The 27337-nt window shown below is 43.7% G+C and overlaps 1 protein-coding gene across 5 annotated transcripts in view; it reads right to left on the reverse strand.

Annotated features, from left to right (window-relative positions):
- Positions 1 to 27337, reverse strand: part of NEK1 (NIMA related kinase 1) — a 127991-nt gene that overhangs the window by 93876 nt on the left and 6778 nt on the right. For all 5 annotated transcript variants that reach the window (XM_045019065.1, XM_045019069.1, XM_045019068.1 and 2 more), the window contains exons 2-12: positions 27183 to 27211; positions 25169 to 25317; positions 24695 to 24791; positions 21845 to 21942; positions 19530 to 19613; positions 18043 to 18110; positions 17824 to 17910; positions 16380 to 16434; positions 11164 to 11364; positions 9093 to 9153; positions 5959 to 6116 (exon numbers count right to left, since the gene is read on the reverse strand). In XM_045019065.1, the coding sequence (XP_044875000.1) occupies positions 5959 to 6116; positions 9093 to 9153; positions 11164 to 11364; positions 16380 to 16434; positions 17824 to 17910; positions 18043 to 18110; positions 19530 to 19613; positions 21845 to 21942; positions 24695 to 24791; positions 25169 to 25285 (1026 nt within the window). In that variant the 5' untranslated portion in view covers positions 25286 to 25317; positions 27183 to 27211. The remainder of the gene's footprint in view (positions 1 to 5958; positions 6117 to 9092; positions 9154 to 11163; positions 11365 to 16379; positions 16435 to 17823; positions 17911 to 18042; positions 18111 to 19529; positions 19614 to 21844; positions 21943 to 24694; positions 24792 to 25168; positions 25318 to 27182; positions 27212 to 27337) is intronic.

Below are 27337 nucleotides of genomic sequence, written 5' to 3' on the forward strand. Positions count from 1 at the left end.
CCCCCTCCGGAGCAGAACCGAGAAGATCGGTGGTTCTGCTGAGTCGCAAACAGGTCCACCTGGGGAATTCCCTACTCTTGGAAAAGCCTGTGCACCACCTCTGGGTGTAGAGACCATGTGTGCTGAGAGGAGAAGTCTTGGCTCAGGCAATTTGCCCACAAATTCCGGGCGCCCAGTAGGTGGTAGGCAAAAGTCATGGGCTATACAGAAGTCCCACAGCCTGAGGGCTGCCTGGCAGAAGGCAGAGGAGCAGGCCCCACATTGCCTGTTGATGTAAAACATTGAGGCCATGTTGGCCGTGAGAACCCTGAGCACTCTGCCCTTCAGGTGCGAGCAGAAGGCCATGCACACCAGCCGGACCGCCCTGAGTTCCTTGACGTTTATATGCAGGGCAAGGTCCTGTGGGGACCACAGACCTTGGGTCTGAAAGTCCCCCACATGGGCTCCCCACCCCAGGTCCAATGCATCGGAGATCAGCTCCACTGACAGGGGCTTGCTCCTGAACGGGACCCTGTGGAGCATGTTTCCCGGGGAGGACCACCATTGTAGGGAGGCGAGCACTGGCTCAGGCACCGTGAGGACCTTGTCCATCCTGTCCCTGGCCTGGGAGAACACCAAGGCTAATCAGAGCTGGAGGGGCCTCATCCTGAGTCTGGCATGGCAAACCACATACATGCACACCGACATGTAACCCAGGAGCTGGAGACACACTCTGCCTGTCGTCACAGGAAACCGTGTGACTGTGTCGATGAGTCCTTTCAGGGACTGGAATAAGTCTGGTGGGAGGGAGGCCCTAGCCGATGTCGCATCCAGGACTGCCCCGATAGTCCCGGTACAGCGCATAGAGTTTAACAGGCTCAGGGTGGTGCACGTGGACAGGAGGAGCTCCACGTGATCGCGCACCTGCGACTGGAAGCTGCCCTTGATCAACCAGTCTGAGGTAGGCCGTCACCACAGACGTGCACTTTGTGAATACTTTGTGAATATCCTGGGAGCAGTGGACAGGCCAAATGGGAGGACCATAAATTGGTAGTGCTCCTGCCCAACCATGAATGGAGGAAGCACCTGTGCCCCTCAAATATATGAATGTGGAAGTATGCGTCCTGCAGATCGAGGGCGGCGTACCAGTCCCTGGGATCTAGGGAGGGGATGATGGAGGCCAGAGAGCCCACGCAAAACTTGAGCTTTACCATGTACTGGTTCAGGCCTCGCAGGTCCAAGATGGGCCTGAGCCACATTTTGGCCTTCGGGATAAGGAAACAGCAGGAGTAGCCCTTGCCTTTGAACTCTGCTGGCACCACTTCCACCACTCCTAAGCCAAGGAGCCGCCCCACCTCCTGCTTGAGCAGGGCCTCATGAGAAAGGTCCCTCAGGAGGGACAGGGGCAGAGGGTGGTTGGGCAGGGTAAAGGTAAACTGAAGGGTGTAGCACCGGGAGAGGGTGTTGAGGACCCAACAGTCCGAAGTCAGCCGCGACCACTCCGGGAGAAAAGCACACAACCGGTTGGAGAAGGGAAGCTTTATTGCTGGTGGATCCCTGGCGTGAACTGGTAGGTCGCCCCCAGGCATCCCGTCAAAACTGCAGTTTTCTTGCCTGTTTGCCCCTGGAGGACCCAGGCTGGGGGGGCAGACCGGGACTGCCTCTGTTGGCATTTTTTAATAGTCCTGCGACTTTTTATAAGGGGGTTCGTATTTAGAATGGGTGGTCTGGGTGGGAGCCTGCTGCGGCTTAAACTTAGGTTTAGCCGGAGCCGGAACATAGAGGCCCAGTGTCTTAAGCGTAGTGTGGGAATCTTTCAGGCTGTGCAGCTTCACGTCCATCTGTCCCACAAACAGGGCCTTGCCTGCAAGGACTTCTGCTGTCTGGGCTGTCCAGTGAGGCGCAGGAGCCACAATGCCCTCCTCATGGACACCGCAGAGGCCATGGACCGTGCAGACATATCTGCCACATCCGACACTGCCTGCAGGGTTGCCCTGGCAGCCACTGTACCCTCCTCCACCAGAGCCTTGAACTCCTTCCTGTCACGCTCCTGGAGGGAGTTCTCGAATTTGGGCAGAGCGTCCCACAGATTGAACTTATACCAATCCAGGAGAGCCTGATGGTTCGCCACCAGTAACTGGCAACTCGAGGACGAATAAATTTTCCTCCCAAATAAGTCCAGCCTCTTTGAGTCTTTATTTTTTGGAGTAGGGGCTGGTTGGCCTGCCACTCTCTGTGGTTGAACGACTCGACCACCAGGGAGAGTTGGGGGCAGGGCAGGTGTACAGATATTCATGCCCCTTGGTGGGCACAAAGTATTTACATTCTGCCCTCTTAGAGATGGGGGGCAAGGAAGCCGGGGCTTGCCACAAGACATCTGAAATTTTTGCCACCCCTTCGTGGAGTGGAAGGGCCACCCTGCCCAGTACCGAGGTGGATAGGATGTTGAAGAAAGAGTCCGAGAGCTCCTCCACCTCCTCGGCCTGAAGGAGGAGGCTTGATGCCACACTTTCCAATAGTTCCTGGTGGGCTTTAGAGTCCTCCTACGGAACAGAGGGGGGAGGGGCTGTAATCACCTCATCAGGGAAGGGTGAGGAGGCGGCCGCAGTACTTTGCATGTCCACCGCTACTGGAGGACCCACCACTCGGTCACCCTCCAGGCACAGCACTGAAGATGCACATTCCACCTACTACTTTCTCGGAGACTAGGACAGGGAGGCCAACGGCCGTTCCGAGGTTCTGGCCACCGAGCGAGCCCCAACCAGAGACTGCGTCAGAGGCCATGGGGCCCATTGGTATCACAGTGCTGGCCACGGAGCCCAGTGCCACTGCACGTGCTGTGACACCGGGGGAGCAGGCTGTTCAGCCTGACTGGCCAGTCCCATCGATCGACGACTACTAAGGGGGACTGGGCTGGCATACGACCTACCGCTGTGCCTGGACCGGGAGGAGTGCCGGTGGCGGGAACAGTGCCGACCACGAGACCGCGATCCCGAAGTGGATGAACGGTACCACTGGTAGCAACTGCTCCATGATCGGCTCCAGCGGGCGGATCCGTGATGGCGATCGACGCCCGAGACTGCGGGAGCAGTGCCACAGCAGGGTCCTGGAGTGAGATGACGAACGGGAACGGCGTCAAGGTTCGTGTCGCGACTGGCTGTAGTAGCCCCTCGGAGACCAAGACCTTTGGTGTCATCTGTCTCGGTCTCAACAGGGCCCGCTCCTCGAGGCAGGGTGGTGCCTGGAGCCCCTGTCAGTCGGAACCCAGCCAGACAACCTTGTAGGGATCGATGGTGACCGGCACGGACTACGCACGGGACGGTTGCTGAGCAGCGAACAGTATCGGGAACATTCCCTCAACTGCGAACAATGCCAAGCCAGGGGCAACTGCGGAGATCCCAGTGGTGGCTTGCCTCTGGACCACAGGGCCAGCGTTGGCAGTGCCCCGGTACAGGCATGGGCATAATGTCACGGGCTGCTCGCAGGGCCTCCTGCATGAAGGGCATCCAGACATCCAGCGAAGCCTGCTCCGAATGGGCCGGGCTACTATGCTCGACCTGATTCGGAGGCCTAGAGACCAATGGGGACTGAGGACTGCCCAACATGGGTCTAGCCTCTCCCCAGATTTTGCTCCAGTGCTGCAGCGGAGAAGTCCTTAGTCTTCAACACCAACTCCATCAGGATAGCCCCAATCTGAATGTCTCTTTCTCTCTTGTTCCAAGGCTTGAAAGACCTGCAAATCTTGCAGCGATCACTGAGATGGGTTTCACCCAAACAGCGTAAACAGTCCACATGCAGATCATCACTGGCACTGGCCGCCTACAAGTGTCACATGACTTAAAACCTCAGGCACGGGGCATGCGCCGGCCTGGGCGCACTAACCTAAACTAATCTAACTACTTCAACTACAGGTACTACTACATTGAATGAACAGGAGTTCTGGAGGGAAGCTGCAGGAAAGCTGGAGCAGAGCAGTTCCAAAGCACCTTCACTGGTGGCAAGAATAAACTGAGGGTGGGGGGAGCATGCAGTGTACCTTACACTGCACCATGGAGGCACCACTAAGGGTACCGCTAGGGGAAAAACTTCTGGCACCAGTGCACGTGACAAGCACACACCTATTGTGGAATACACTTGAGCAATCACTCGAAGAAGTACGCAATCAGGCAGCAGTAGAAACAAACAAAAAAAGTAAACACAAATACAGTACGGTACTGTGTTAAACTATTAAAAAAGAGAAAGTTTAAAAAAAGATTTGACACAGTAAGGAAACTTTCTGTGCTTGTTTCATTTGAATTAAGATGGTTAAAAGCAACATTTTTCTTCTGCATAGCAAAGTTTCAAAGCTGTATGAAGTCAATGTTCAGTTGTCAACTTCTGAAAGAACAAGCATGACATTTTGTTCAGAGTTACAAACATTTCAGAATTAAGAACACTCTCCATTCCTGAGGTGTTCGTAACTCTGAGATTCTACTATATTTAGAGACATGTGCTCTTCTGTTTGTTGAAAAAGGGTCATGGTTTTCTGGTATAATCTTGTCCCCTTGGCTCCCTCTGTTCAGGCAAGCAGATATTTAAAACATATACTTTGCCTGTCACTTTATACAAGGTCACAGTCAATCACTGAAAGAAGCAGGAACAATATAGTAGCGTTCCACTTACTGCAGGCACCACTGCTTTGAATTTCTTAACTTTTGTATACACAGTGTAGTGTTTTACTTTTAGTTTTATTTTAAAGTGAAACTTGAATAGGTTGAGTCTTCAAACAGCATGGCTTTGCCAGATATATCTGTATCACTCTGGCCCCATTCCACACCATATTGCCAATTTTCTTCTCAAAACATTTTTATCCTCCCTCTACTTTTAAAATCCATTATTAAGATCACAAATGCCATTAAAATTTCAAACACAGAATTTGGTTTTGTTCACAGAGTCCAGTGGTACCCCCTTCAAAACATATGGAACCTTTTAAATAATAATCAGTTCAAAGGACAGCCTAACTAACTTCCTAATTTTGTTTTGCCAGGATTTTGTTACACCCCCACATCTAAAGCAACTGCATTTGTAAGAGGATCTACTCATTTAGAGGTACCTTCCTCCTCAGTCTAGTTCAACTTCTGCATTCTCTGAAGAGCCCAGTACATTATGGGGCACGTATTGTATATTAACACAGACAATTTGCTTAGATGTGACATCTGTTTGCCATAAGCTGGGAATGAGCAACAGAAAACGGATCACTTGATGTTCTGTTCATTCCCTCTGGGGCACCTGGCATTGGCCATTGTCAGAAGACAGGATACTGGGCTATATGGACCTTTGATCTGACCCAGTAAGGCCGTTCTTATGTTCTTATCTACTGATCACACTGTATGTTTAAGTTTGAAAAAGTGCTGAATATGGAACAAGTAAACTTACTAATAGAAAGAAATAGATCTGAACATCAAATGGATTAACCAGAAAAATATCTAATAAGTAATAATACCAAGCTTTTATATAGTGCTTTTCCATCAATAGATCTCAAAGGGCCTTACAAAAGGAGGTCAGTATCATTATCCCCATTTTACAGATGAAGAAATAGAGGCACGGAGAATACTCTGAATAGTGACTATTAAAAATAGTTCAACTTCACTTGTAAGTTACTGTATTCGTAAGACTGCCACAAAATGAGGTTACTGAAACCATTCAAGTTGCAGCCAACTTAAGTAGCATTCCAAACCAAACAACTGATAGTATTCTCCCAAGTTCTGCAACATCTTCTTACAAAATAATAAGAAATAAAACAAGGCATATATTTGGTTTACCTAAATGCAACTATTTCCTGTGTAGATGTGTGTCAATACAACAGATGTAAATAAAAAGCAACTATAATACGATATTAGTGACTAGTATTTTAAGTAGTTTAAGTAAGGTAAATCAAATTAGTTAATGAAAAACTTCTGGAATTATGTACCTTCATTATTACCACTCCTGTGCCCTCACCTGTCTAAATTTAGCTAATGGTTTCTTCTCATGAAATTTTTTAGATGCGTCACCAGATTTCTTGATCATTAAAGGCACTCCATATTTCGCAGCAGGTTTAGTAATTTTCTGAGCTGGCACAGCTGAAGCACAGATTTGTCCTTGAGCTGGTCTTTTTACTAAACAACAAAGGAAGAAATGTGAATTGTTTGTCTCATAGTTAAACTTACATAGCTGGTGGTCTTTGGATATTGTTGCATTGCTCTGTCTCAAGTTACCTGACCTATTATCAAGACAAAAGTCTCGGACTACATTCAGAGTATTCATTTGAGAAAGGGGCACAACTTCACTGCAAGCCTTCCCCACTTTCATTAGACAACTACCAATATAGCATCTTCTTCCCAGTTGAGATACTTCCCCTCCAAAAAGTAAAAGTCATCTCCTCTCCCCACAGAAGCAGAGCAAGAGAAATTTCAAATACCCAAGACACCTGGCCTAGGACACAAATGTGCTCCAGTAGTGTCTTCACAAGTCTTCCTCTCCCCCTCCAGCAATTTGTTTGAATAAACCAGATGCAATTGTATGAAGCCCATAGGATACTCACTTACACTGGTCTCTACAGTACACCTCTACCCCAATATAATGCAGTCCTTGAGAGCCAAAAAATCTCACTGCCTTATAGGTGAGACCGCATTATATCGGGTTCGGTCTGGTACAGCCATGCCAGACTGGACTGGCTTCCCCGGCCGTGATTTAAAGGGCCCGGTGCTCCAGCCACTGCAGGGAGCCCTGGTCCCTTTAAATCACCGCCAGAGCTCTGGCAGCAGGGCTCGGGCGGTGATTTAAAGGGCCCGGGGCTCCACACGAATTCAGATACAACACAGTAAAGCAGCAGGGCTCAGGTGGCGCTTTAAAGGGCCCAGGGCTCCCCGCTGCTTTACCACATTTTATCTGAATTCATGTTATATGGGGTCGTGTTCTATCGAGATAGAGGTGTAGTTGGGCTTGCATGCAGGACCAATACTAGAATATATTTTAGAACACGTACTATTTTGCCAACAGTCAAAATATGCTTTGGTTGAGATATAACTTATTTCAACATTTATTGCACCAATGTATAAAAGTCTTTTTTGTAAACACAGTTGAATCTGAAAAGATCATCTCTTTTTCCTACCAAACACATAGCAAACACAGCTCTCTTAAACTATGTGTTTGGCGGGAAAAAGAGATGATCTTATCTAGATCTCTTCATACTCAAAAGTGCCCCTTAAACTCTACCAAGTTTAGAAATTTCAAATATACAAAATTTCAAGAAAGAAATTTCTTACCTGCCGTTTCTCTCCTCATTCATAGCAAATGGGTAATGCTTCTCATCTATGAAATTCCTATCATTGTATTCCTATCATTTATCAGATTACTAAGGTGGGTTATACTATACTACTATACTATATACTATATACTATACTACTATAGCTCACCAGAACTTTGATTGTTATTAAGTAGCAGCAGCAGTAGTAGTAGTAGTAGTAATTACAGGCCAGGGCCACTGTGTTGAGCACTGTACAAACTTAACAGACAGTCTATGCCCCAAAGCGCTTACTGTTGCTCTTCAAAGGAAAAACAACATTAGACCGGCTCAATGAATGAAATTTCTGGTTTAGTTCTGTCTCATTACCAAAGTATATTAATGAGAACAACAGAGTCCCTGCTGAACTACACTTCACTTTTAAGGCCCAAGTGTTAATCATAGGTGGACCAGGTGCAAATGAAGGAGTCTCTGTTTCAAGAAGTCTTATGTTTCTGCAGAGGATCCTTGGCTGTTTATCAAGTACAAAAAGCTGGCCTTCTGGGGCTGTGAAGCATGATTTAACCTCTTTCTTTATGTGGACTGCCTTGAAAGACAGCAGATTCTTCTTTGCCTGGAACATGATTTTCATTGCCTCAGAGGAACTTTGACCTCCACTTACTCCTAATCTAGACTAATTCTTAAAATAAAGGTGAACTCAGAAGCACTCCATCTCAAGCCAAGGACAGTAGAGAAGAAACTGAGTGAGGGTTGGTCCCACAGTGCTATGTAACAGCCAGAGACGGCACAAGATGGCGCCAGTGCATGTGCGAACCAACCAGACACTGCTACTGAAATTCTCTGATTGCAGGGATGCAGATTCACCTGAAGTGGAGCATCCAGAAGGACACTCCTCGAAGAACAACTTCCATTTTAACTATATAATGAGAGTCAGAAGTTTGTTGGACCCTAACTCTGAGATGCAGTCTAAGATCAAAGCTGCTACATCTCTGAGACCCTGCATGACCATATTGTGCAGAAGCTGGAACCACAGACGATCCAATCCTAACTGGCCATTGGGAGAAGTCTGTTTTATGGGGAGCAATGAGCATCAGAATTAACGTATTCTGTTCATCAATTGCTAATATATATAGATTAAGGGTATTACTGTGTGAAGGCTCTTTCACAGGGAAAAGGTCCAGCTAACTCACGGAGGGCCACCAGGCCCATGGAAGGGGGAGATGCCCTACATTGTTCTGGTAACAGTGTTGTACCAGAGAAACTAGAGGGTTAGACCCTCAATGCTGCAGTGATTCCTCTCATCTGAAGAGAGTGAGAGGGGAGCTGCAAGATGAAGTCAAGTCACTATTGCATAAAAACAAATAAAAATTGAAGTTGTAAGACAAAAAGCAGTTGGGAGAAATTGAACCATCAACTTGTTCTGCCAGAGGCAGAAACTCTGGTGTCCTGAGTTGAAAGGCTCAGAGCCTCCAGCAACAACACTGGACCACCTCCAAAATTCACAAGTGTAAAGAATTACCAATTTGTTATGAATAAGGAGAGAACCTATGCAGCAGAAATGCTGATTAATCCCTTGATTGATGTTCAATATTAGCAATCTGCTTACTTTTGAAAATAACGTGGCAAGAGTAAAATGTAACTTTAAAAGTTAGAGGCTCATTTTTAGTTTAAATATGTAGGTTACGCATACATGCTTTCCTAAAAAAAATAATTTATACTGTGTGTGTGTGTGTACATATAAAGTTATTTCCAGGTTGTTTTTTATATCAGGTCAAAATAAATTCCATATCTGAACACAATCTATCCTACTGCAACTGAAGATAACTGCAGAGCACTAGTGCATATTTACCTGGTGCAACAGGGGCGTCAAACTTGTGGAACACTTTGTGATTGAATTCGTCAGCAATAAGCTAAACAAAAGGCAAAGTTGTTTTACTACAATTTTTATGCATGCACCTGCAAAAGATTAAAGTGTTTCAAAAGTCTTCACTTTCCTTACATAAATGGGGAAAACACACACACACACACACACACACACACACACACACAAAGCCTTCTTAGAAAAAAAAACATAGGGAATGCATGTGAAAGTAAAGGCTGTAATTCAACTTCATTTGCAAACTTTGGTCTTAACTCTGTTAAAACTTACATATATGCCTAACATTATATACTGTGAGACGGAATCAGGCAGCCGCAGAGACAAAAGGAAAAATAACCCACAAATACAGTACAGTACTGTGTTAAACGTAAACTACTAAAATAAATAAAGGGAAAGTTTAAAAAAAGCTCTGACAAGGTAAGGAAACTGTTTCTGTGCTTGTTTCATTTAAATTAAGATGGTTAAAAGCAGCATTTTTTCTGCATAGCAAAATTTCAAAGCTGTATTAAGTCAATGTTCAGTTGTAAGCTTTTGAAAGAACAACCATAATGTTTTGTTCAGAGTTACAAACATTTCAGGGTTACCAACTAGTTCCATTCCTGAGGTGTTTGTAACTCTGAGGTTCTGCTGTACTTTTAAATGGAAGGAATTTAATTATTATTTCTTTAAAAACATGTGCATCTGTCTGCTTCCTTGTTGTTTATACAGGTCTTGTCTTTTCAAGAAGGAAAAAAACCCAACTATACATGGGAAAACAGCAAAACTAATTACGCAAAGTGCTGTCAAATGCACAAATACACTTACAAATTGAGAAAAATTATACATTCAGATCTTTAGATATTACTAATTACTAGTGTTGGTACAAGTTTTTCAGATACTTTTTTTTTTTTAAATTCGACATCACTTCAATTGATTTGCACAACTTTCAGTGAAAGAGTCCCATCATCCAGTCCCCTCACTGAACCCAGGAGGAAATACTGCCTTTAGAATATGGTAAATTACTGCTAATTAACTCACGGCTATTCAGACCCCATTGAAAATTCCAAACCTACACTGGCCTCAGGAAGCAAAGTCAGATCACAGGAACAAACAGGGTAACCCTTTGGACAGTGTTAACATTGGACGGTTAAGCCCCTAAACAGTTCTTTAAAAAACTATTTACAATATTTGCTCCCAATGGGGATCTACTCCCTATTTTAGCTCTAAAAGATATTCCATGAGAATTTTCAACTCCTGTAAGAATGCAAGTTTAAAGTTCATTTGGAATTTCAATTTATATACAAGTTAGATTTACACATGTCCAAAAGTATATAAATAAACAAAATCAGTATTGTTTGCCATCTGCTATTCTTGTTAATCTTTATATTGTTATTTTAATATAATACTATCACCCGAACCGATCATGGAATTCCACATGGGCAGAGACATGCTGAATAATGTCCTTAGACTTACTCCTATGTCCATTTAAACATTCCTGGTTGCTTTAAAAACAAACAAAAAACACCCCACCACAACCCCCTCTCCCCACCAAAACCTGGTTAACATTTAAATAGTCACAAAGCAGTTCATTTGGAACGGTTTGCAAATTTATGAAAAAAAAAAAGTATTAAGGAAATGCTACTAGTAGGTTACTGAATTCATTGTCAGTCCCATGTTATAGATAGCCATATGTTCAAATAAATCAAAGACTAACTACAAGTTTAACTGTACATTCACACAGGACATGATGCACTTAAATTAAACAACTGAATTACTGAACTTCAGGAATAGAAACAATACTTCAACATCTTGAAATTAAATTTGTCAGTAGTTCATTTTATTGGTATAGTAAGTGTGACTGTTTGCTAATATAGTAGTAACTATTTTTCCTCAAAATAGATACAAGTTCTTTACTTTCTATTGTATTTCTGAAAGTAATTTCTCATGAATATCTTACATTCTAAATTTGCATCTTAACATAATAAAAAGTGCACATGGCTGCATTCTGCACAATAAATAAAAGGGGCAGAATTATTAAGCTATTTGAAAATAATTTCCATACCTGTGGTGTAAGAAATTTTTCCACCCGTTTGGCTATAAAGATTTTCTCCAATATGGAGTTGACTGATGGTCTATGCCTAGGATTCCTTTTAAATAATTGTGAAAGCAGATTACGTAAATCGTAGGAATAATGCAGAGAAACAGGAGGAAAAGATCCAGAGATTATCTTCAGTACCAAGTTTTTCATGTTACCAGCTTCAAACTATAATTACCAGAGAGAAATTAGCATACATTAATATGTATACTGTCATACTGGCACAGCCGCAAATGACTTAATTTACATAAACATATAAAAATAAAAAAATTATGGTACTTCTCTTTAAATATTTGAAGGGCCATTATCAAAAGGTCTTTTAGATCTCAAATCTGCTCTGTATTGAGTAATCTGAAGCTAAATATTTTAATTTTATACAACTCTGCCACACTAAATAAGATGACTAATTTTTGGATTCTAAAAGTGTTTTGTGCTTTTTGCTAGCTCTGTACCTACAGTTAACCAATAAAAATTGTTCCCAGAGCTGGGCAACAGTCAATGGTAATGCAAAACAATGTTTTGGAGTAAAATGCGTATAGTTTGCTAGCCTCTTTCCTTTTAGTCCACAAGATTGTCAATCCTCTTATGAAAACTCTAGGAACAAAAGAATAATAAAACGTCTGTGTTCCAAATCCTGAGAAGTGTTGAGATTTCAACATGAGCTGTAGGTACTCTGGCACCTTTCTGGAATTCACTCTAATCAACAATACTGATTAGACCCCAGGTTTGGAAGCAAATTATGATGAACTGTTAAAAAGGGACATCACTTGAAATCCAGTCTATTAAATTATATATACCGTATATACTAGATCACAAGCCGGTTCGTTTATAAGCCGACCCCCCCCCCCCCAAGATGGATAAATAAAAATGGAATTTTTTTTTATGATCCATTCATAAAACGACCCTATAATTCAGAGGTCAGCAAACTTTGGCTCCTGAGCCATCAGGATAAGCCGCTGGTGGGCCAAGATGGTTTGTTTACCTCGAGCGTCAGCAGGCACAGCGGTAAACCTAAGTAAACGAAGTGTCCCGGCGTGCCAGCTGCTTACCCTGACGGGCTGGGACAGCAACTGGTGGGGAATTTTTTTTGGGGGGGAGGGGGAGTGAGGAGAAGCTGGGGGTCAGGGAAGTAACCCCTGTGACCAGCCCCCCACATGACACCACCCCTAGCCCAGGACCCCCACTCTCCCCATCCCATCCTTTCCCAACTTATCCAGGGAGGGCCAGGGGAGGATGTCTCTGGCCTGGCGGCACAGCCGCAGCCTGCTCTGGGGGCCAGGGCTGAGCACCACGGCTGCAGCCTGCCAGCCCCGGAGCTGCAGCTGCTTCAGAGGCTGGGGGTAGAGCAGCGTGGCCAGAAGCAGAGAGACTCTGGCCCCGCCTCTTCCCTTCTGGTTTTGCTGGCTATGCTGCCTTTCCTTGCTCCCTCTGTTGTGGGGAGGGGCTGTGTCCCACCTCTCCCTCTCTATACCCATTCGTAAGCTAACCCCCTTCTCTGGTGCTTCCCTTTTTTACTAAACAAATTCAGCTTGTGAAGGAGTATATACAGTAAATACTTTCCAGTACCACATCTGCCTCTGAAGCCCCTTTCCAAATTTTGTCGTCATTTTACAATTATATTTTCCTATTTTTAAAAATGTTTCTCTCCCCACTGTTGTCACGTCAGTGACCCACCAAACAGGGAAAACTGACTGACTAGACGTAGGAAACAGTGATGGATTACACAAGCTAACTGAAAAATATTTTTCCTCTAATCACTTTCTGTTACAGTAATTTTAGATAAACAGTTTCAGACAGAAGTGTGATTTTGTAATGACAATACTCAAACAATCAAACATACTAATTTCAATTTTATCTAAAATAAAAGGGATGAAGTGGGATGGGAAGGTAAAGAAGAGAGCAATATACACTAATAGGAAAAGGACAGTCTGCAAAAAGACACTCTCAAAGCCTCTAAAGAGCAGTAAGGTATAATATTTAAAAAAAAAAAAATCTAGAAAACAGAAGACACTTTCTTGTCCTTTTTACCATTTCTGCATGCTACAAAGGAAGCTCACTAATACTACTGTACCAAACATACAGACTGAATTCACTAATAACTAATTAAATGTAAAAAAGTGATCACTCGAAGAAGAAAAAACGGTTAACTACCTTTTCGTAACTGTTGTTCTTCGAGATGTGTTGTTCACATCCATTACACATTAGATGTGCACGCGCCAAATGCACAGATGTTGGAAACTTCTTCCCTTAGCGACTCCCACCGGGGAGGCATGGGAGCCCCGCCAGAGTGGCGCCTCATGCTGGTGCATATATACCCCTGCCAACCTGACCTTCCTTCGGTTCCTTCTTGCCGGAGACTCCGACAGAGGGGAAGGAGGGTGGGAAGTGTAATGGACGTGAACAACACATCTCGAAGAACAACAGTTACGAAAAGGTAGGCAACCGTTTTTTCTTCGAGTGATTGTTCACGTCCATTACACATTAGGTGACTCACAAGCTTACCATAGGAAGAGGGTAGGAGTCATGGAACAATTGATTGAAGCACAGCCCTGCCGACCGCCGCGTCCTCTCTGGCCTGGTGATGGACTACGTAGTGGGCTGTGAATGTGTGCATCGACGACCAGGTGGCAGCTTTACAGATCTCCTGGAGTGGAACCTGTGCCAGGAAAGCTGCTGAGGATGCTTGAGCCCTAGTCAAGTGAGCTGTGGTCGCCGGGGACGGCACCTTGGCAAGCTCATAGCACGTGCGGATGCAATCCGCAATCCATGACGATATCCGCTGCACCGAGACAGGGAGTCCTTTCATTCTCTCCGCAATGGTGACGAACAACTGTGCTGACTTGCGGAAAGGTCTAGTTCGCTCCAGATAGAACGCTAGGGCCTACAAACATCCAGAGTATGCAGGCTATGGTGACTCGGGTCCGTGTGTGGTTTGGGAAAGAACACTGGCAAACAAATGACCTGTCTCATATGAAACTGCAAGACTACTTTAGGGAGAAATTTAGGGTGTGGCCTAAGTACACTGTACTTATAAAAAAAACGTATACGGGGGCTCCGAGGTGAGGGCCCTCAACTCGGACACCCTCCTTGCGGACGTAATGGCCACCAAAAACACCAACTTCCAGGAGAGGTGAGTGAAAGAGCAAGAGGCTAGGGGCTCGAAAAGGGGTCCCCATGAGCTTGGTCAGGACCAGGTTAAGGTTCCAGGGAAGGACCGGAGGGCATGAGTAAGAAAACACCCTCTCCAGCCCTTTCAGAAACTGGGCTACCATGGGGTTGGAAAACACAGAATGCCCCAACTACCACGGGTAGAACGCCAAAATGGCAGCCAGATGTACTCTAATTGAGGAGGGGGCGAGATCTTGATGTTTAAGGTGCAGCAGGTATTCCAGGATAACTGGAACGGAGGCCTGAAGTGGCTGTATATGCTTTGGTTCACAACAACAGGAGAACCTCTTCCACCTAGCAAGGTATGTCGCCCTAGTGGAAGGTTTCCTACTGCCGAGAATTTGTCGCACCTAAAGAGAGCACTGGCTCTCCATCGCGTCCAACCACAGAGTTTCCGCGCCATGAGATGCAGAGACTGCAGGTTCGGGTGGAGCAGGCACCCGTGGTCCTGCATGATGAGATCTTGGTGCAGGGGCAGGACAAATTGGGTCGGTTACTGACAGCTCCAGCAAAGTCGTAAACCAATGTTGGCGGGGCCAAGCTGGGGAGATGAGAATCATTACCGCCTTGTCTCTGCGAACTTTGAGGAGAACTCTGTGGAGGAGCGGGAGGGGTGGAAAGGCATACTTCAGGCTCTCACTCCAAGGGATCGCAAAGGCATCTGCGACGGAGCCCAGACAGTGGTTTTGTAAAGAGTAGAACTGCGGGCATTGACTGTTGTCCATGGTGGCAAAGAGGTCCGTTTGGGGAAAACCCCACTTCTGGAAGATCGCTTGCAAGACATCCGGTCTCATCGACCATTTGTACATGTGGTACGGCCTGCTGAGGTGGTCCGCCAGCTCGTTCTGCTCCCCAGGAGGTATGACACTACGAGGTGTACTGAGCAGGCTATACAAAAATCCCATATGAGAAGGGCCTCTCGGCAGAGGGGAGAAGATCGGGCTCTGCCCTGCTTGTTTATGTAGAACATGGCAGTAGTGTTGTCTATCAGAACTGTCACGCTGTGATCTTCTAAAGCAGCGTGAAAAGTTTGACAGGCTAGGCGAACCGCCCTGAGCGCCTTTACATTGATGTGGAGCAACTTTTTGTCCTTGGACCACAAGCCTTGTGTCCGGAAGTCACCCAAGAGACGACCGGCGAACAGGGGGCTGGGTGACAAAAGAGAAAGTCGTATCCCTTGGAAGGGGCAAAGTACTTCTGCTCTACGCCTTTTGCTGTTGGCGCGCTAGAGGCCGGGGTTTGCCAGACCATCTTGTAGTTGGACTGGATTGTCTTTATGAGTGGGAATGCAATTCTGGAGGGGCCCTCGGGGCTTAAGATGTCCACCATAGGATCCTCCTGCCCTACTGCTTCCTCCACCTGTAAGCCCAAGTTCTGGGCAACCCTGTGGAGCAGCACCCGGTGCACTCTGTGGTCAATCAGAGGAGGCCCCGACACCGCGGTGCCCGCCACAGCTTCATCTGGGGATGATGAAGAGGTGAGGGCCTTCTGCATCTCGTCTTCCAGCAAGAGATAGAGAGCTGTTCCAACGCCACCACGGATGGTAAGAAGGAAGTGAAGGGGGATCGGGTCAGCAGGGGTATATATGCACCAGCATGAGGCGCCACACTGGCGGGACTCCCCTGCCGCCCCAATGGGAGCCGCTAATGGGAAAAGTTTTCGACGTCTGTGCACGCGGCGCACGCACACCTAATGTGTAATGGACGTGAACAATCACTCGAAGAACATCGTTTACTGAAAGGAAGGGTAAAAAAATGTGTTGCTAAATATACTACACAGATGTGCAAGACAGGAGTCAAACAAAAAAAAGTGAGAACAACAAAGATCAGCAGCAATGTGGGGGGAGATGGTTACAATAGTAAATTTAATTCCAAAAGCAAACACATACCATGAAAAGCCCTGCATCAGCTCAAATACAATATATCAGTCTGAAATTTGGCAATGGACAAAATAACGAAAGAAGTGTGTTTGTAAACCAGAGTAATAATTCCAAAATATTTTAAAGTTTTACTTACTGCATGTTTAAGTGTGCACATTTCATAGAGAACACAACCAAGAGCCCATATGTCACTAAACAAAGAGAACAGACCTGAAAAATTAGTTTTTACTCCAAAAATTATCTAAAACAGTGATCCTCAGACTGTGGTGTGCGAGCCACAAGTGGCTCTCTAATGCATCTCCTGAGACTCTTTGCAGCACAGTATATAAAAACCATTCTGTGATTTAATTATTAACCAAATCAGAATGTTTTTACTATGTTATTAACCAATCAAGTTATCAATCTGCACTAAGTTAACTTTTTTGCCGTGAAAATACATATATAAATAAAACTAAATATTTCCCTTGTCACGCTGTTTAAATATGAATAGTACTATAGTAAATGAAACAAAGAATTCACGCTACTATGGCTCTTTTGTGGGTAATGTTGATCCCAAATTTGGCCCCTGAACCACTGAGGTCTGAGTATCACTGCTCTAGCAGTATGTTCTTGAAACCAAGTGATAGAAATTAAGCATTTTGAATTTTGCAAGATGTACTAGCTTCCTATCTATTTTAAAAACAAACATGTCTCTTCCAAACAAAGACAGCACCAGATATTTCGGCTCCAGACTCTCTTTATGTAGGAATCAATACCATACTTATCACCTTGATATCTGATTTAGATAAACTGGATAAGTGAATGGTGGGAGAAATCTTTTTTTAAGAGATGCAAGTACCAAAGATTTTATGTCCTACACAATTGGAAATTTCTAAAGTATTTAAATATTTTTAAAGTGTTGTGGGCTTTTTTTTTTTTAATTTCAGTTAGACAGTTTTAGTACTGATTAACCCTGCCCTCACTTCTTGTGGATGGCAAAGTCTGATTGGGACATGACTGGTATATCTCAGCCTGGAGTGAAACTGCTGCACATAGCTGATCAGAACTAAGTCCCAGCTGTCATGCTGGGAGTATTCTATAGGGTGGGGGGCGAGTGGGGTGGGGGGCGAGGGAGGGAAGGAACTCAATCATATTGCTCCTCCCAAAAAACAATGAGGATTAATAGATAAATTCCTCCACCACCATACTTGCCTAAGCAGCTTTGGATTGGCATAGATTCCAACAGAAAGAGAGTCTGGCTAATGCACACAAGATGAGGTTGGAGAAGATGGGACCAGCTATTGCTTCAAACAGTGGTGGCATGAGAAAATGGCCTCTATGGAATAAGATAGCACTACATTGGACCCAATCTGGTAATTAGCAGTGAGCTACAGCACAGACCCTCATATGTTTAATGAAGTCAGTTATTGTGCTTGCGCATTCACTCAATAGATTTTTCCAATCCATCTAGTAAAGTGCACAGCATGCTGGAGATCAAGACTGAACTCTTTACTATTGCATGAACAGAATAGCTCTACATTTCTAAACAAAATAAATCAAAATGAAACAAGTCAATTATTAAGTAAAATGTTTTACAGTACCTTTTATTGTTGTAAGGTTTGTTCTGACAGATTTCAGGTGACAAATAGTATGGTGTTCCTATGCAAGTGCGAGCCAGCTCTACAGTACTAGAATAAAAAAGGAAAATTAAAAATGAACGTTAACTAACTTACAAAAGTTACATAGTCATGTAGCATCCATTTTTGCTAGATCGATCTACTCATATTAGTGTATATAGAGCAGCAATGAATGAGTGTTACCTGTTAAGAACTCTAGCTATTCCAAAATCTCCCAGTTGTATTGTTCCATCTTTGGTTAAAAATATATTCTAAATACAGGAGGGGGCAGGGGAAAGAAAGTCAGTTACAACTCAAGTGCAAGAATGAAAGTATTTCATTGTACAAAAAAGTTACAAATGGAAATGTAAAAAAAAAAAAGGGACATTTTTGCCTATTACTTGACTGGGGGTGTGTGTGTGTAGGTGGTTTGAAGGGATGCCTAATATTAAGCATCTGCTTCACTGTATCACCAAAGAGAGTCAAGACATTTCAGTTCTATCTACTGTACTCTCCAAATACAACCATGTCGGGGGATAAACAAATGTATTTTAGACCTTGTCTACACTGAAATGCTAAATCGGTGTCACTGCAACCAATGCAGCGGTGTTAGTTTAGAAGGTCTGGTGCAAATGCAGTAGGTTGATGGCAGAGCGCTCTCCTGTTGACTTCAGAACTCTACCTCCCTGAGAGGTGGAAACTAAGTCAGTGGGAAAGCATCTTTGCTGACAAAGCATAGTGTAGACACTGAGGTGATTTTTTCCACACCCCTGAGCAATATAAATTGACTTAAGTGGCAGCGTAGACCAGGCCTGTCTTTTCAGGACCAATGTTTTCATCCTTGTAATGCTTTCCTTTCTCTGCCTGTTCTGTTCTTGTAAGCAGGCACTTCTAGAAATATACAGGTATTCTGCTCTGAAAGATTCATAAAGCAGGAATCTGATAAAATTTCAGCATTTAGCAGCATAAACTGCAGAGAGCAGGGAGAAACAATAAAATATACATGCATATTGTGTTGGTGGTGGTTTGGTAACCCATAGTAGACTAGACTTTAAAGATGTTTCAGTCTTCATTTTGTAGAGCCTACATACCTAACATTTATTTAAAAAACTGTATTAAGGTCCCATCTATACAAATAGAAGCCATATAGTAACTGTGTCCCACTGCAGCTGTACTGGTAGCGCAGAAGAACCCACACAATCCAAGCATGAAAGTCTTCCTAACAGCTCTTTTTCTTGATTGTAAAAAATGTCATAAATAACTCAAAGCTAAAATCCAGTCCCAAAAATCTTCACTGAGCAGGTACTACTGATTGTTATCTTAGTATTTGTCAGTAGTATTTAATATAAAATTCCAGAATAAGTTTTTTTTAAAAGTTATTTAATTAAGGATTTAGCCAAACTGTACTTAACTACCGCAGGAATGTTTTGTATATTTATATTTAAAAATAGATGGAACACAAGTAGCCTGTGTCCCATCTAGGTGGCATTCTGATTGTGTTCACTTGTGCAGCACATCTTGTGCAGCAGACAACAGGGTCTGATTCAAGGCCCACTGAAGTCAATGGGAGTGGGGTAGTTATACATAAGACCAGGTTATTTCCCCTACCCGGTTGGGAAATAACAATCAATCAATAAAATAAAGTAAAATAACTCTACTGTAGTTCAACTTGAAGATATTATCCAGCATACCTGTGACTTTATATCTCGATGCAAAATTTTTCTGTCATGTACATGTTTTAGTGCTAAACAAATCTGTACAAACCAATCCATGATCTAAAAGTAACAGAGAAAGGTAGAGTTAGTGTCCTATTTTTATTTATACACCCACATGCAATTTTCAAGTCTGTTAAAAATAAAACAAGGATTAACCTTATTCAAGTTTTACTGATCTAGACAGTTTACTGTCTTTAAAAGTTATGATAAAACTGTGTGTATGTATATAATTGGGTTATAATTTTTTTAGAACATGGCTTTTCATCCTTAAAATTTTATTTTTTTGCGGGAATACCCCTCGGTTACAGCAACACAGCATCTCAACGGCAGACCAAAATAAAAGTGTCTTCTTGTAGTCCATTAAGAAATTAAACATAAAAAGGCTAAAGCTCTCCTACTAGCATCTATACTTTTATCAATTTTATACTATGCTATTCTTCACTTTTATATAAAAAAAATCTGATCTTAATTACAGAAATGACAAAACAGTATAAAAGTAGGAGACTGATTCCAAGCAAACAAAACTGAGTTTGATAGTTCTCATTTCATGGCTTTTCCGATTTTAACAAAAAAGGTAAACTTTTCCATCCTTAAAAAAAATTAAAAGTACTGTAGTTAAGCACTTCATCTTTTCAAATTACCAATACACACAGACATCAGTATTGTGCTATAATTCTATTAACACTTTCACCTCCACATTTAGCATCTCTCCTAGTAGTAGTCCTAATTAACTGGTAAGGATTTAGAAGATAAGTGTTTTTCTGACATGTGATTTTCTTTTTCATCTCTGCTTCTCTCTATACTGCCAGCAAAAGCCCAATGTATTCCCAACCCTTGCCAGCCAAGAGTATTGCCAGATTCTCTTCTCTGCTTATTTGTAGCATGAAGACAAAATCCTCAGAGACTTCACAACTCCTTGACTAATCTCCCAGGGTATGACCACATGAAGAAAGAGATGCTATTTACACATTTCCAAGACTGAAATTTTCCATTTTGAAGAACTTTTGAGTTAATAGATTTAATATGATGTAAACCTTCAAGTTTTGTATCCTTGATTTCATTAAAGTAACAAAATGCATATCAGAAGCCCAACATCACACCAGTGAAAGAAAAGGAAAATCCAACAGGTTTAATGTTTGATTCACCTAGAACAGTGGTCCCCAACCTTTCTGTGGCCAGTAGCACATTCATGTTTTCAGAAGAGCGTGGTGGACATCAACAATTTTTCAAGGCTTATTTTGTATTTGTACATTAAATAATACAAAAAATCACGGGCAGGGTGGCAGCTTCTCTCCGGCTTCAAGCCGCAGCCACGGCCCCTGCCGGGGACAGAGAACACCAGCGCCTGCAGCCCCCGAGAAGCCGCAGCCCCGCACCTGCCAGGGACAGAGAACGCTGGCGCCCGCAGCCTGCAGCACTGGAGTTTTCTGTCCCTGGCAGGCACAGGGCTCCGGCTTTTCTCCCATGCTGGGCACTAGGCAGGCCACACGCCTGCCGGTGACAGAGAACACCGGTGCCCGCAGCCTGCAGCCCTGGGAGTTCTCTGTCCCTGGCAGGCGCGGGGCCGCGATTTCTCTCTAGCTTAAGCCGTGGCCCCACGCCTGCCGGGGACCAAGAACACTGGTGCCCGCAGCCTGCAGCTCCGGAGTTCTCTGTCCCCAACAGGGGCGGGATCGCGGCTTCTCTCCGGGTTTGAAGCTGGAGAGAAGCCACAGCCCCGTGCCTGCCACGGACAGAGAACGCTAGCGCCCGCAGCCTGCAGCCCCGGAGAGTTCTCTGTCCCCAGCAGGCGCGGGGCCGAGGCGTCTCTCCCCTGCTGGGCACTAGGCGGGCACACAAATGCCCTGGTGGGCGCTATGGCACCCGCGGGCACCACGTTGGGGACCACTGACCTAGAATGTCTCCTTTATTGTAGTTCCATTAATAAATTTGGTCTATGTTCCAAGTAGTATGAAGTTCTTAGCACTCTATAGCTATAACAATCAGGCTTTTATCTATATTAAAATAACCATATTCACCAAGCTGATCCAAAACTACACCTCTACCCCAATATAATGCGACCCGATATAACATGAATTCGGATATAACGCGGTAAAGCAGTGCTCCAATGGGGTGGGGCTGTGCACTCTGGCAGATCAAAGCAAGTTCGATATAACAGTTTCATTTATAACGCAGTAAGATTTTTTTGGCTCCCGAGGACAGCGTTATACTGGGGTAGAGGTGTACTCAATTTAAGTATTCTTCTGCTCAGAAACTGTAGAATGCAAATTACAGCCCAAAATTCCCACTACCTGATCTTCTGAGAACAAGATGCCTTTCTGAGCATTTATTCGTCTAAACAGGTCCCCTCCTTCGCAGTAATCCATCACTATATAGAGAGAGCCATTTTCTGTAAAAACAAGAGATACTTCAATACTTCATGACAAATACTGATGCAAAAGCTTTCTGAAAATCTTAACATATAATTTTTTTTTATGTCATAGCAAAGACACAGTAAGGGCAAAGACTAAATCTACAAGAGAAGAAACAGTTATAAATTATTTATTTGCCAAGCTTCAGGCAAACTGCTTATATTGCAGTTTCCATTGTTGGCATTGATGATTCAGTAGGTGGCATTCTTCACTCCATATCACATAAACCGACACTTCAATATGATGTTAGGGGCCACTGGGCCATCCCAGTGTGTCCTTCCATTTCAGTGATGGGTAGAACAACAACAACAAAATTCATGTATGGAGATAATAGACCTATGAAATGCAATGCTTTTCAAACCTTCACACCCTTCCCGAAAATTCCTTCCAGACCCCAAATATGGCGATCAGTTAAACCCTGAGCACGTGGGCAAGACTCACCAGCCAGGACACCCAAGAAAGAATTCTCTGCCCCCACCCCATCTAACATCCCCAACTCGGTAGGCAATCGTACTGCAGGAAAGGATCTGGGGTTACAGAAGGATCACAATTCTGTGGCTGGGGGCTCCATGCACTGCCACCGTCCCGAACATAGGCTTCACAACTCCCATTGGCCAGGAACTGGAGCCAACAAAAGCTGTGGGGGTGGCGTCCGCGGGCAAAGGCAGCACGCAGAACTGCCCAGCCGTGCCTACGTCTAGGAACTGAGGGAGGGACATGTTGCCACTTCTGGGGAGCCTCTTGAGGTAAACGCTGCCCGGAATCCTCACCCCTCCCGCGCCTCAACCTCCTGCCCAGCCCTGAGCCCCCTCCCACACCCAAACTCCTGCTGCTGTTGGCAAGGTGGGAGGCATGGTGGCCCGAGACTGCCCCAGCAGCATCCCGTCTGGCTGGCCCAGCCGCTGTCTGAGCTGCTCAGGCGGCCTCTGGGCCAGCTGCACCAGCCACTGCAGAAGTCATGGAGGTCCCAGAAAGTCACAGAATCTGTGTCTTCCATGACAAACTCGCAGCCTTATTCATAAGTGCTGTGCATTTTACCAGAGTGATAATTTAAGGTAAAGCTGGTAAATCAGGTTACACTGTTCCTCTGGGAACAGGAGATCTGGGATTTCTGTGAATAGCCAGTGTTGGGCAGGACATAACAGGGGAATGTTTCCAGGAGACTCAGGTGCATTTCTTGTAAACCTGCAAGTCAAAGAAAGGGCTAGCATAGCCCGGAGGAGGATGCTTGAGTAACTGACAGGATGGTTGTGTTAGCAGGCCAACACCAGCCACCACAGGCAATATTCCCTCTTGCTAGAGGCAGGGGTAACAAGGTGATACTGTACTGGGTACCAGGAGATCTCTCAAAGCTGTATTAACAGGAGGGTTGTGCATAAGAAATGGGAGGTAATTTTCCCATTTTACTCAGCACTGATGAGGCCTCATCTGCAGTACTGTGTCTAGTTCCAGGTGCCACACTTTAAGAAGGATTGCACACACTGGAGAGAGTCAAGAGAAGACTGAGGAGAGGACCTGATTCCACAGTCTTCAGATATGCCAAGGTCTGTTACAATGAAGACAGTGATCAACTGTTCTCTATGTCCACTGAAGGTAGGACAAGAAGCAATCAGCTTAAATCTGCACAAAGGGAGATTTAGGTCAAATATTATGAAGAAAAAAAAATACCACTAACTACAAGGACAGTTAAGCACTAGAAAAGACTTCCTAAGGAGGTTGTGGAATTCCCGTAATTAGAGGTTTTTAAGAACAGGTTAGAACATCTGTCGGGGATGATGTAGGTATACTTGGTCCTGTCACAACACAGGGGGCTGGACTAGATGACTTCTTAAGGTCCCTTCCAGCCCTATGTTTCAATTAAGTTATTGTTGCATGGAATTGTACTTGTATAGTTATAAAATAAATGAATATAGAAAGTAAAACCATCACAAGGAATGTCTGATTATTCTGTTTAAATCATGGGGAACCCCAGATGTGCACATAGGTTACGTTCATGTTTTCAGCTGCTTTCAAACACTGTTTCACAATAGCATGTTTGGCTCCTTATCTGGTCTGCTTATTCTTGTGATACCCACTGTGGCAGTGCTCTAAAATAGCTTATCACCAACACCTTCAATCTTTTCAAGTCAGTTGATATTTACATGTCTTCCCTGAGGATCCTTGGTTTTGAAAGTAATTCCCATCCCCAAGCCAATTAAAAGTCATCAGGGCAAGCTACACACTTCATGTACCTTTCAAGCTCTGTGGTGATGGTATGGGGTAGCTTACTGTCCTGGATTTCTTGTAGGCAGAGGTCAGTCAGCTGGGTCAGTCATATTTAACTTTAGTTTGAGTACAAGCATGTAGAGCTTAGGATAGACATACATATTGGAAGAAAAAAAAAATCTGGCTGGACCTTCCCAGCAGGAACAAGAACTCATGGACTTTTCACTTACATTAAACCTCATCCAAAAAATAATGTTTAGACATGTAAAGGGAAGGAGCATATGAAACAAACATATGGTAGTTGGTGGTGGTGGTATGGTTTGGTTATTTTTGGGAAGCAGTGGCTTACAAAATTACAGACCAGAAGGAACTGAGACTGTTAAGGAGATGAGGGGAAAATATTAGGAAGATTTGTTTTTCAAATCACATATAAATTAAAAAAAAAAATGCATAGATCACCACTTGTATTTTAATATTACTGTACATTCACTAGTTCAGGTTCCAGTATGCAGTTTTGAATCTTACCTTCAAATGATTCCCGATATAGGACAATATTTGGATGTTTCATGTTTGCCAACACAGCAACTTCTCGCCTTGATTCTTCTCTCTCTTTATTGGACATCTTAAAAAATAAAAAAAAATAAAACAGACACTGTTTTTGAGAGCAGGATTACAAAAAACAATATACTGATAACACCTCTACCCCACTATAACGCGGTCGTGGGGAGCCAAAAATCCCTACCACGTTATAGCTGAAACCCCGTTATATCAGGGTAGCAGCTGCAGAGCTCCACCAGGATTTAAAGGGCCCGGGGCTCCCCACAGCAGCTGGAGCCCTGGGCCCTTTAAAGCCCCGCCCGAGTCCCACTGCCGTAGCCCCAAGGTAGCGTTGGCAGGGCTCCAGTGGTGATTTAAAGGGCCCGGGGCTCCCTGCAGCAGCCCGTGTTATATCGGGTTGCGTTATAGCGGGGTAGAGGTGTACTTAATAATATCACTCACCTTACAGATGTTTATCTCCTTAATAACATACTGTCTGCTGTTTTCTTTAGCTTTGACCAGAATTGCTTTTCCAAAGGATCCTTCACCAATCTTCTGCACCTTAATATATTTCTCCATGGTTCTTTTTCTAAGGCATCCTTACACAAGGGCTGGGCAAAAAATAGAGCATACTCTGTTATCTGAATAATGTTTAGTGTCTGCCAGCTCAAGTTATGCATTTCACTTTAGTTTCTAATCCATTTGTCTCTTCAATTCTGTAAGAAACTTGATTTCTCCTCTGCAAGTCAGTGAATCCAAATCTCAACTTCTCACCCACACCGCTTGAATGGTCTAGAAAGGGGGCTATATTACCATACACGGTTCAGTTCTTTCATCTTGATGAAATGCAGGTAGACTGTCAGAAAATACCAAATAAAGTGAGTCCGTTCAGTCTCCAAGTAGAGTCAGTATTCAGTGCCATATTTTTTGCTTCAGCTAGAAGGTGAGCATCACTTAGATCTACAGCACTTAGCTTCCTTTACCTCTCCCTTAATATTATTGGGGAAGACCACTTCAGGAAGAGAGTGGGAATACTTAAATACATTTTATTAAAAAAAGCACCAGAATACCTATGCTGGAAATTAGGCAAAATTATTTAGCTATAAACTGGCACCACAACTTGAAGTTTAGCCTGTCTTCACTTCCATCAAAACCTTCCAGAAGACGTATGTGAAGTTTTTAATCACTTATCCTCCTTAAAAAGACAGGTGACATTTATTACTTTTCAAATCTTCACCACTTTGTTATAGTCATCTTACAGTCTCCTTGTGCAATATGTGTTTGCACTGTATTATCTGTCTATTTGGACAGCAAACTCCTTTGAGACCATGACTGGATTTTCCTCCATCAACACTCAGACAAAAAACATGTTAAACATTCTTTTAATGCAAGGGTAAGCAACTTATGGCACGAGTGCCGAAGGCGGCACACAAGCTGATTTTCAGTGGCACTCACTGCCCAGGTCCTGGTCACCGGTCCGGGAGGGGGTTGGGGGGGGGCGCTGCATTTTAATTTAATTTTAAATGAAGCTTCTTAAGCATTTTAAAAACCGTATTTACTTTACATACAACAATTGGTTATATATTATCGACTTCTAGAAAGAAACCGTCTAAAAACGTTAAAATGTATTACTGGCACGCGGAACCTTAACTCAGAGTGAATAAATGAATACTCGGCACACCACTTCTGAAAGGTTGCTGACCCCTGTTTTACTGTGTACTTTTGTTTATGTGGAAAAGTGAATCCCTCAAAAAAGTTTGGAAGTAGAAAAGTTAAGATTGTCTACAAATTCTCAATTCTGCTTCCTATGAATACATGCATTACAATATACTCTTATTATATTATTTCCCACAGAGCTGCCTGGTTCAGTATATAAGCTGGGTGCCATGTAACACATGAGGCAGCTATTCAATATTATTTTCAGTGTTCGCAGAATGTAGCTCTGCTTCATTCACTGCACACTCCTGTCTCACTACCCTTATTGTCCACTCTGTGGAGGACTCAACTGTGCACTTAGTAACACCACAGTAAACTCAAACTGATTAAGGCACAGATCCACAAGACCCAGGTCTAATTCACTATGTAGCCCTGTCTTACTCACTGTGCAAATCAAAGAGTCAATGACAAGTGTCTTCTATTATTACCAGTTTATTGAAAACATTCTAACACAAGTTTCTTATATATACTGTTTCATCAATGAAATGTAGTGACTTTACATTTTTAATTTCAAGACTGAAGATGAAATCCTGGCTCCACTGAAGTCAATGGTAATTTTGTTTTTACTTCAGAGTTCATCAAAAGCCTCCATTATGACTAAATCTTTGAGAAAAGAGAAATGTACACATAGCACGCGACAGTCCCACCCTAAGTCTTTTACCAAGTTCACCTAGAACTTGTACATTAACAGTATTCAAGACAAAGAGTGAAAAGTTGGTGTGTTAGAATTCATGTTTTTTTAAATCAAAATAGTACTTACCACTGTTCATTAGCAGATCTTAAAATGCTCTGCAAAAAAATATACCGGTAATTAGATAAATTTTTAAAGATGGGAAGAGAGATGTGTCAAGAGATTAAATAACTAACCCAAGGTCAAAAAGAAAATTAGTACTGGAGCTGGGAATAGAACTCAGG

The sequence above is a fragment of the Mauremys mutica genome, chromosome 5 (genome assembly GCF_020497125.1).
Source record: "Mauremys mutica isolate MM-2020 ecotype Southern chromosome 5, ASM2049712v1, whole genome shotgun sequence".
NCBI lineage: Eukaryota > Metazoa > Chordata > Testudines > Geoemydidae > Mauremys > Mauremys mutica.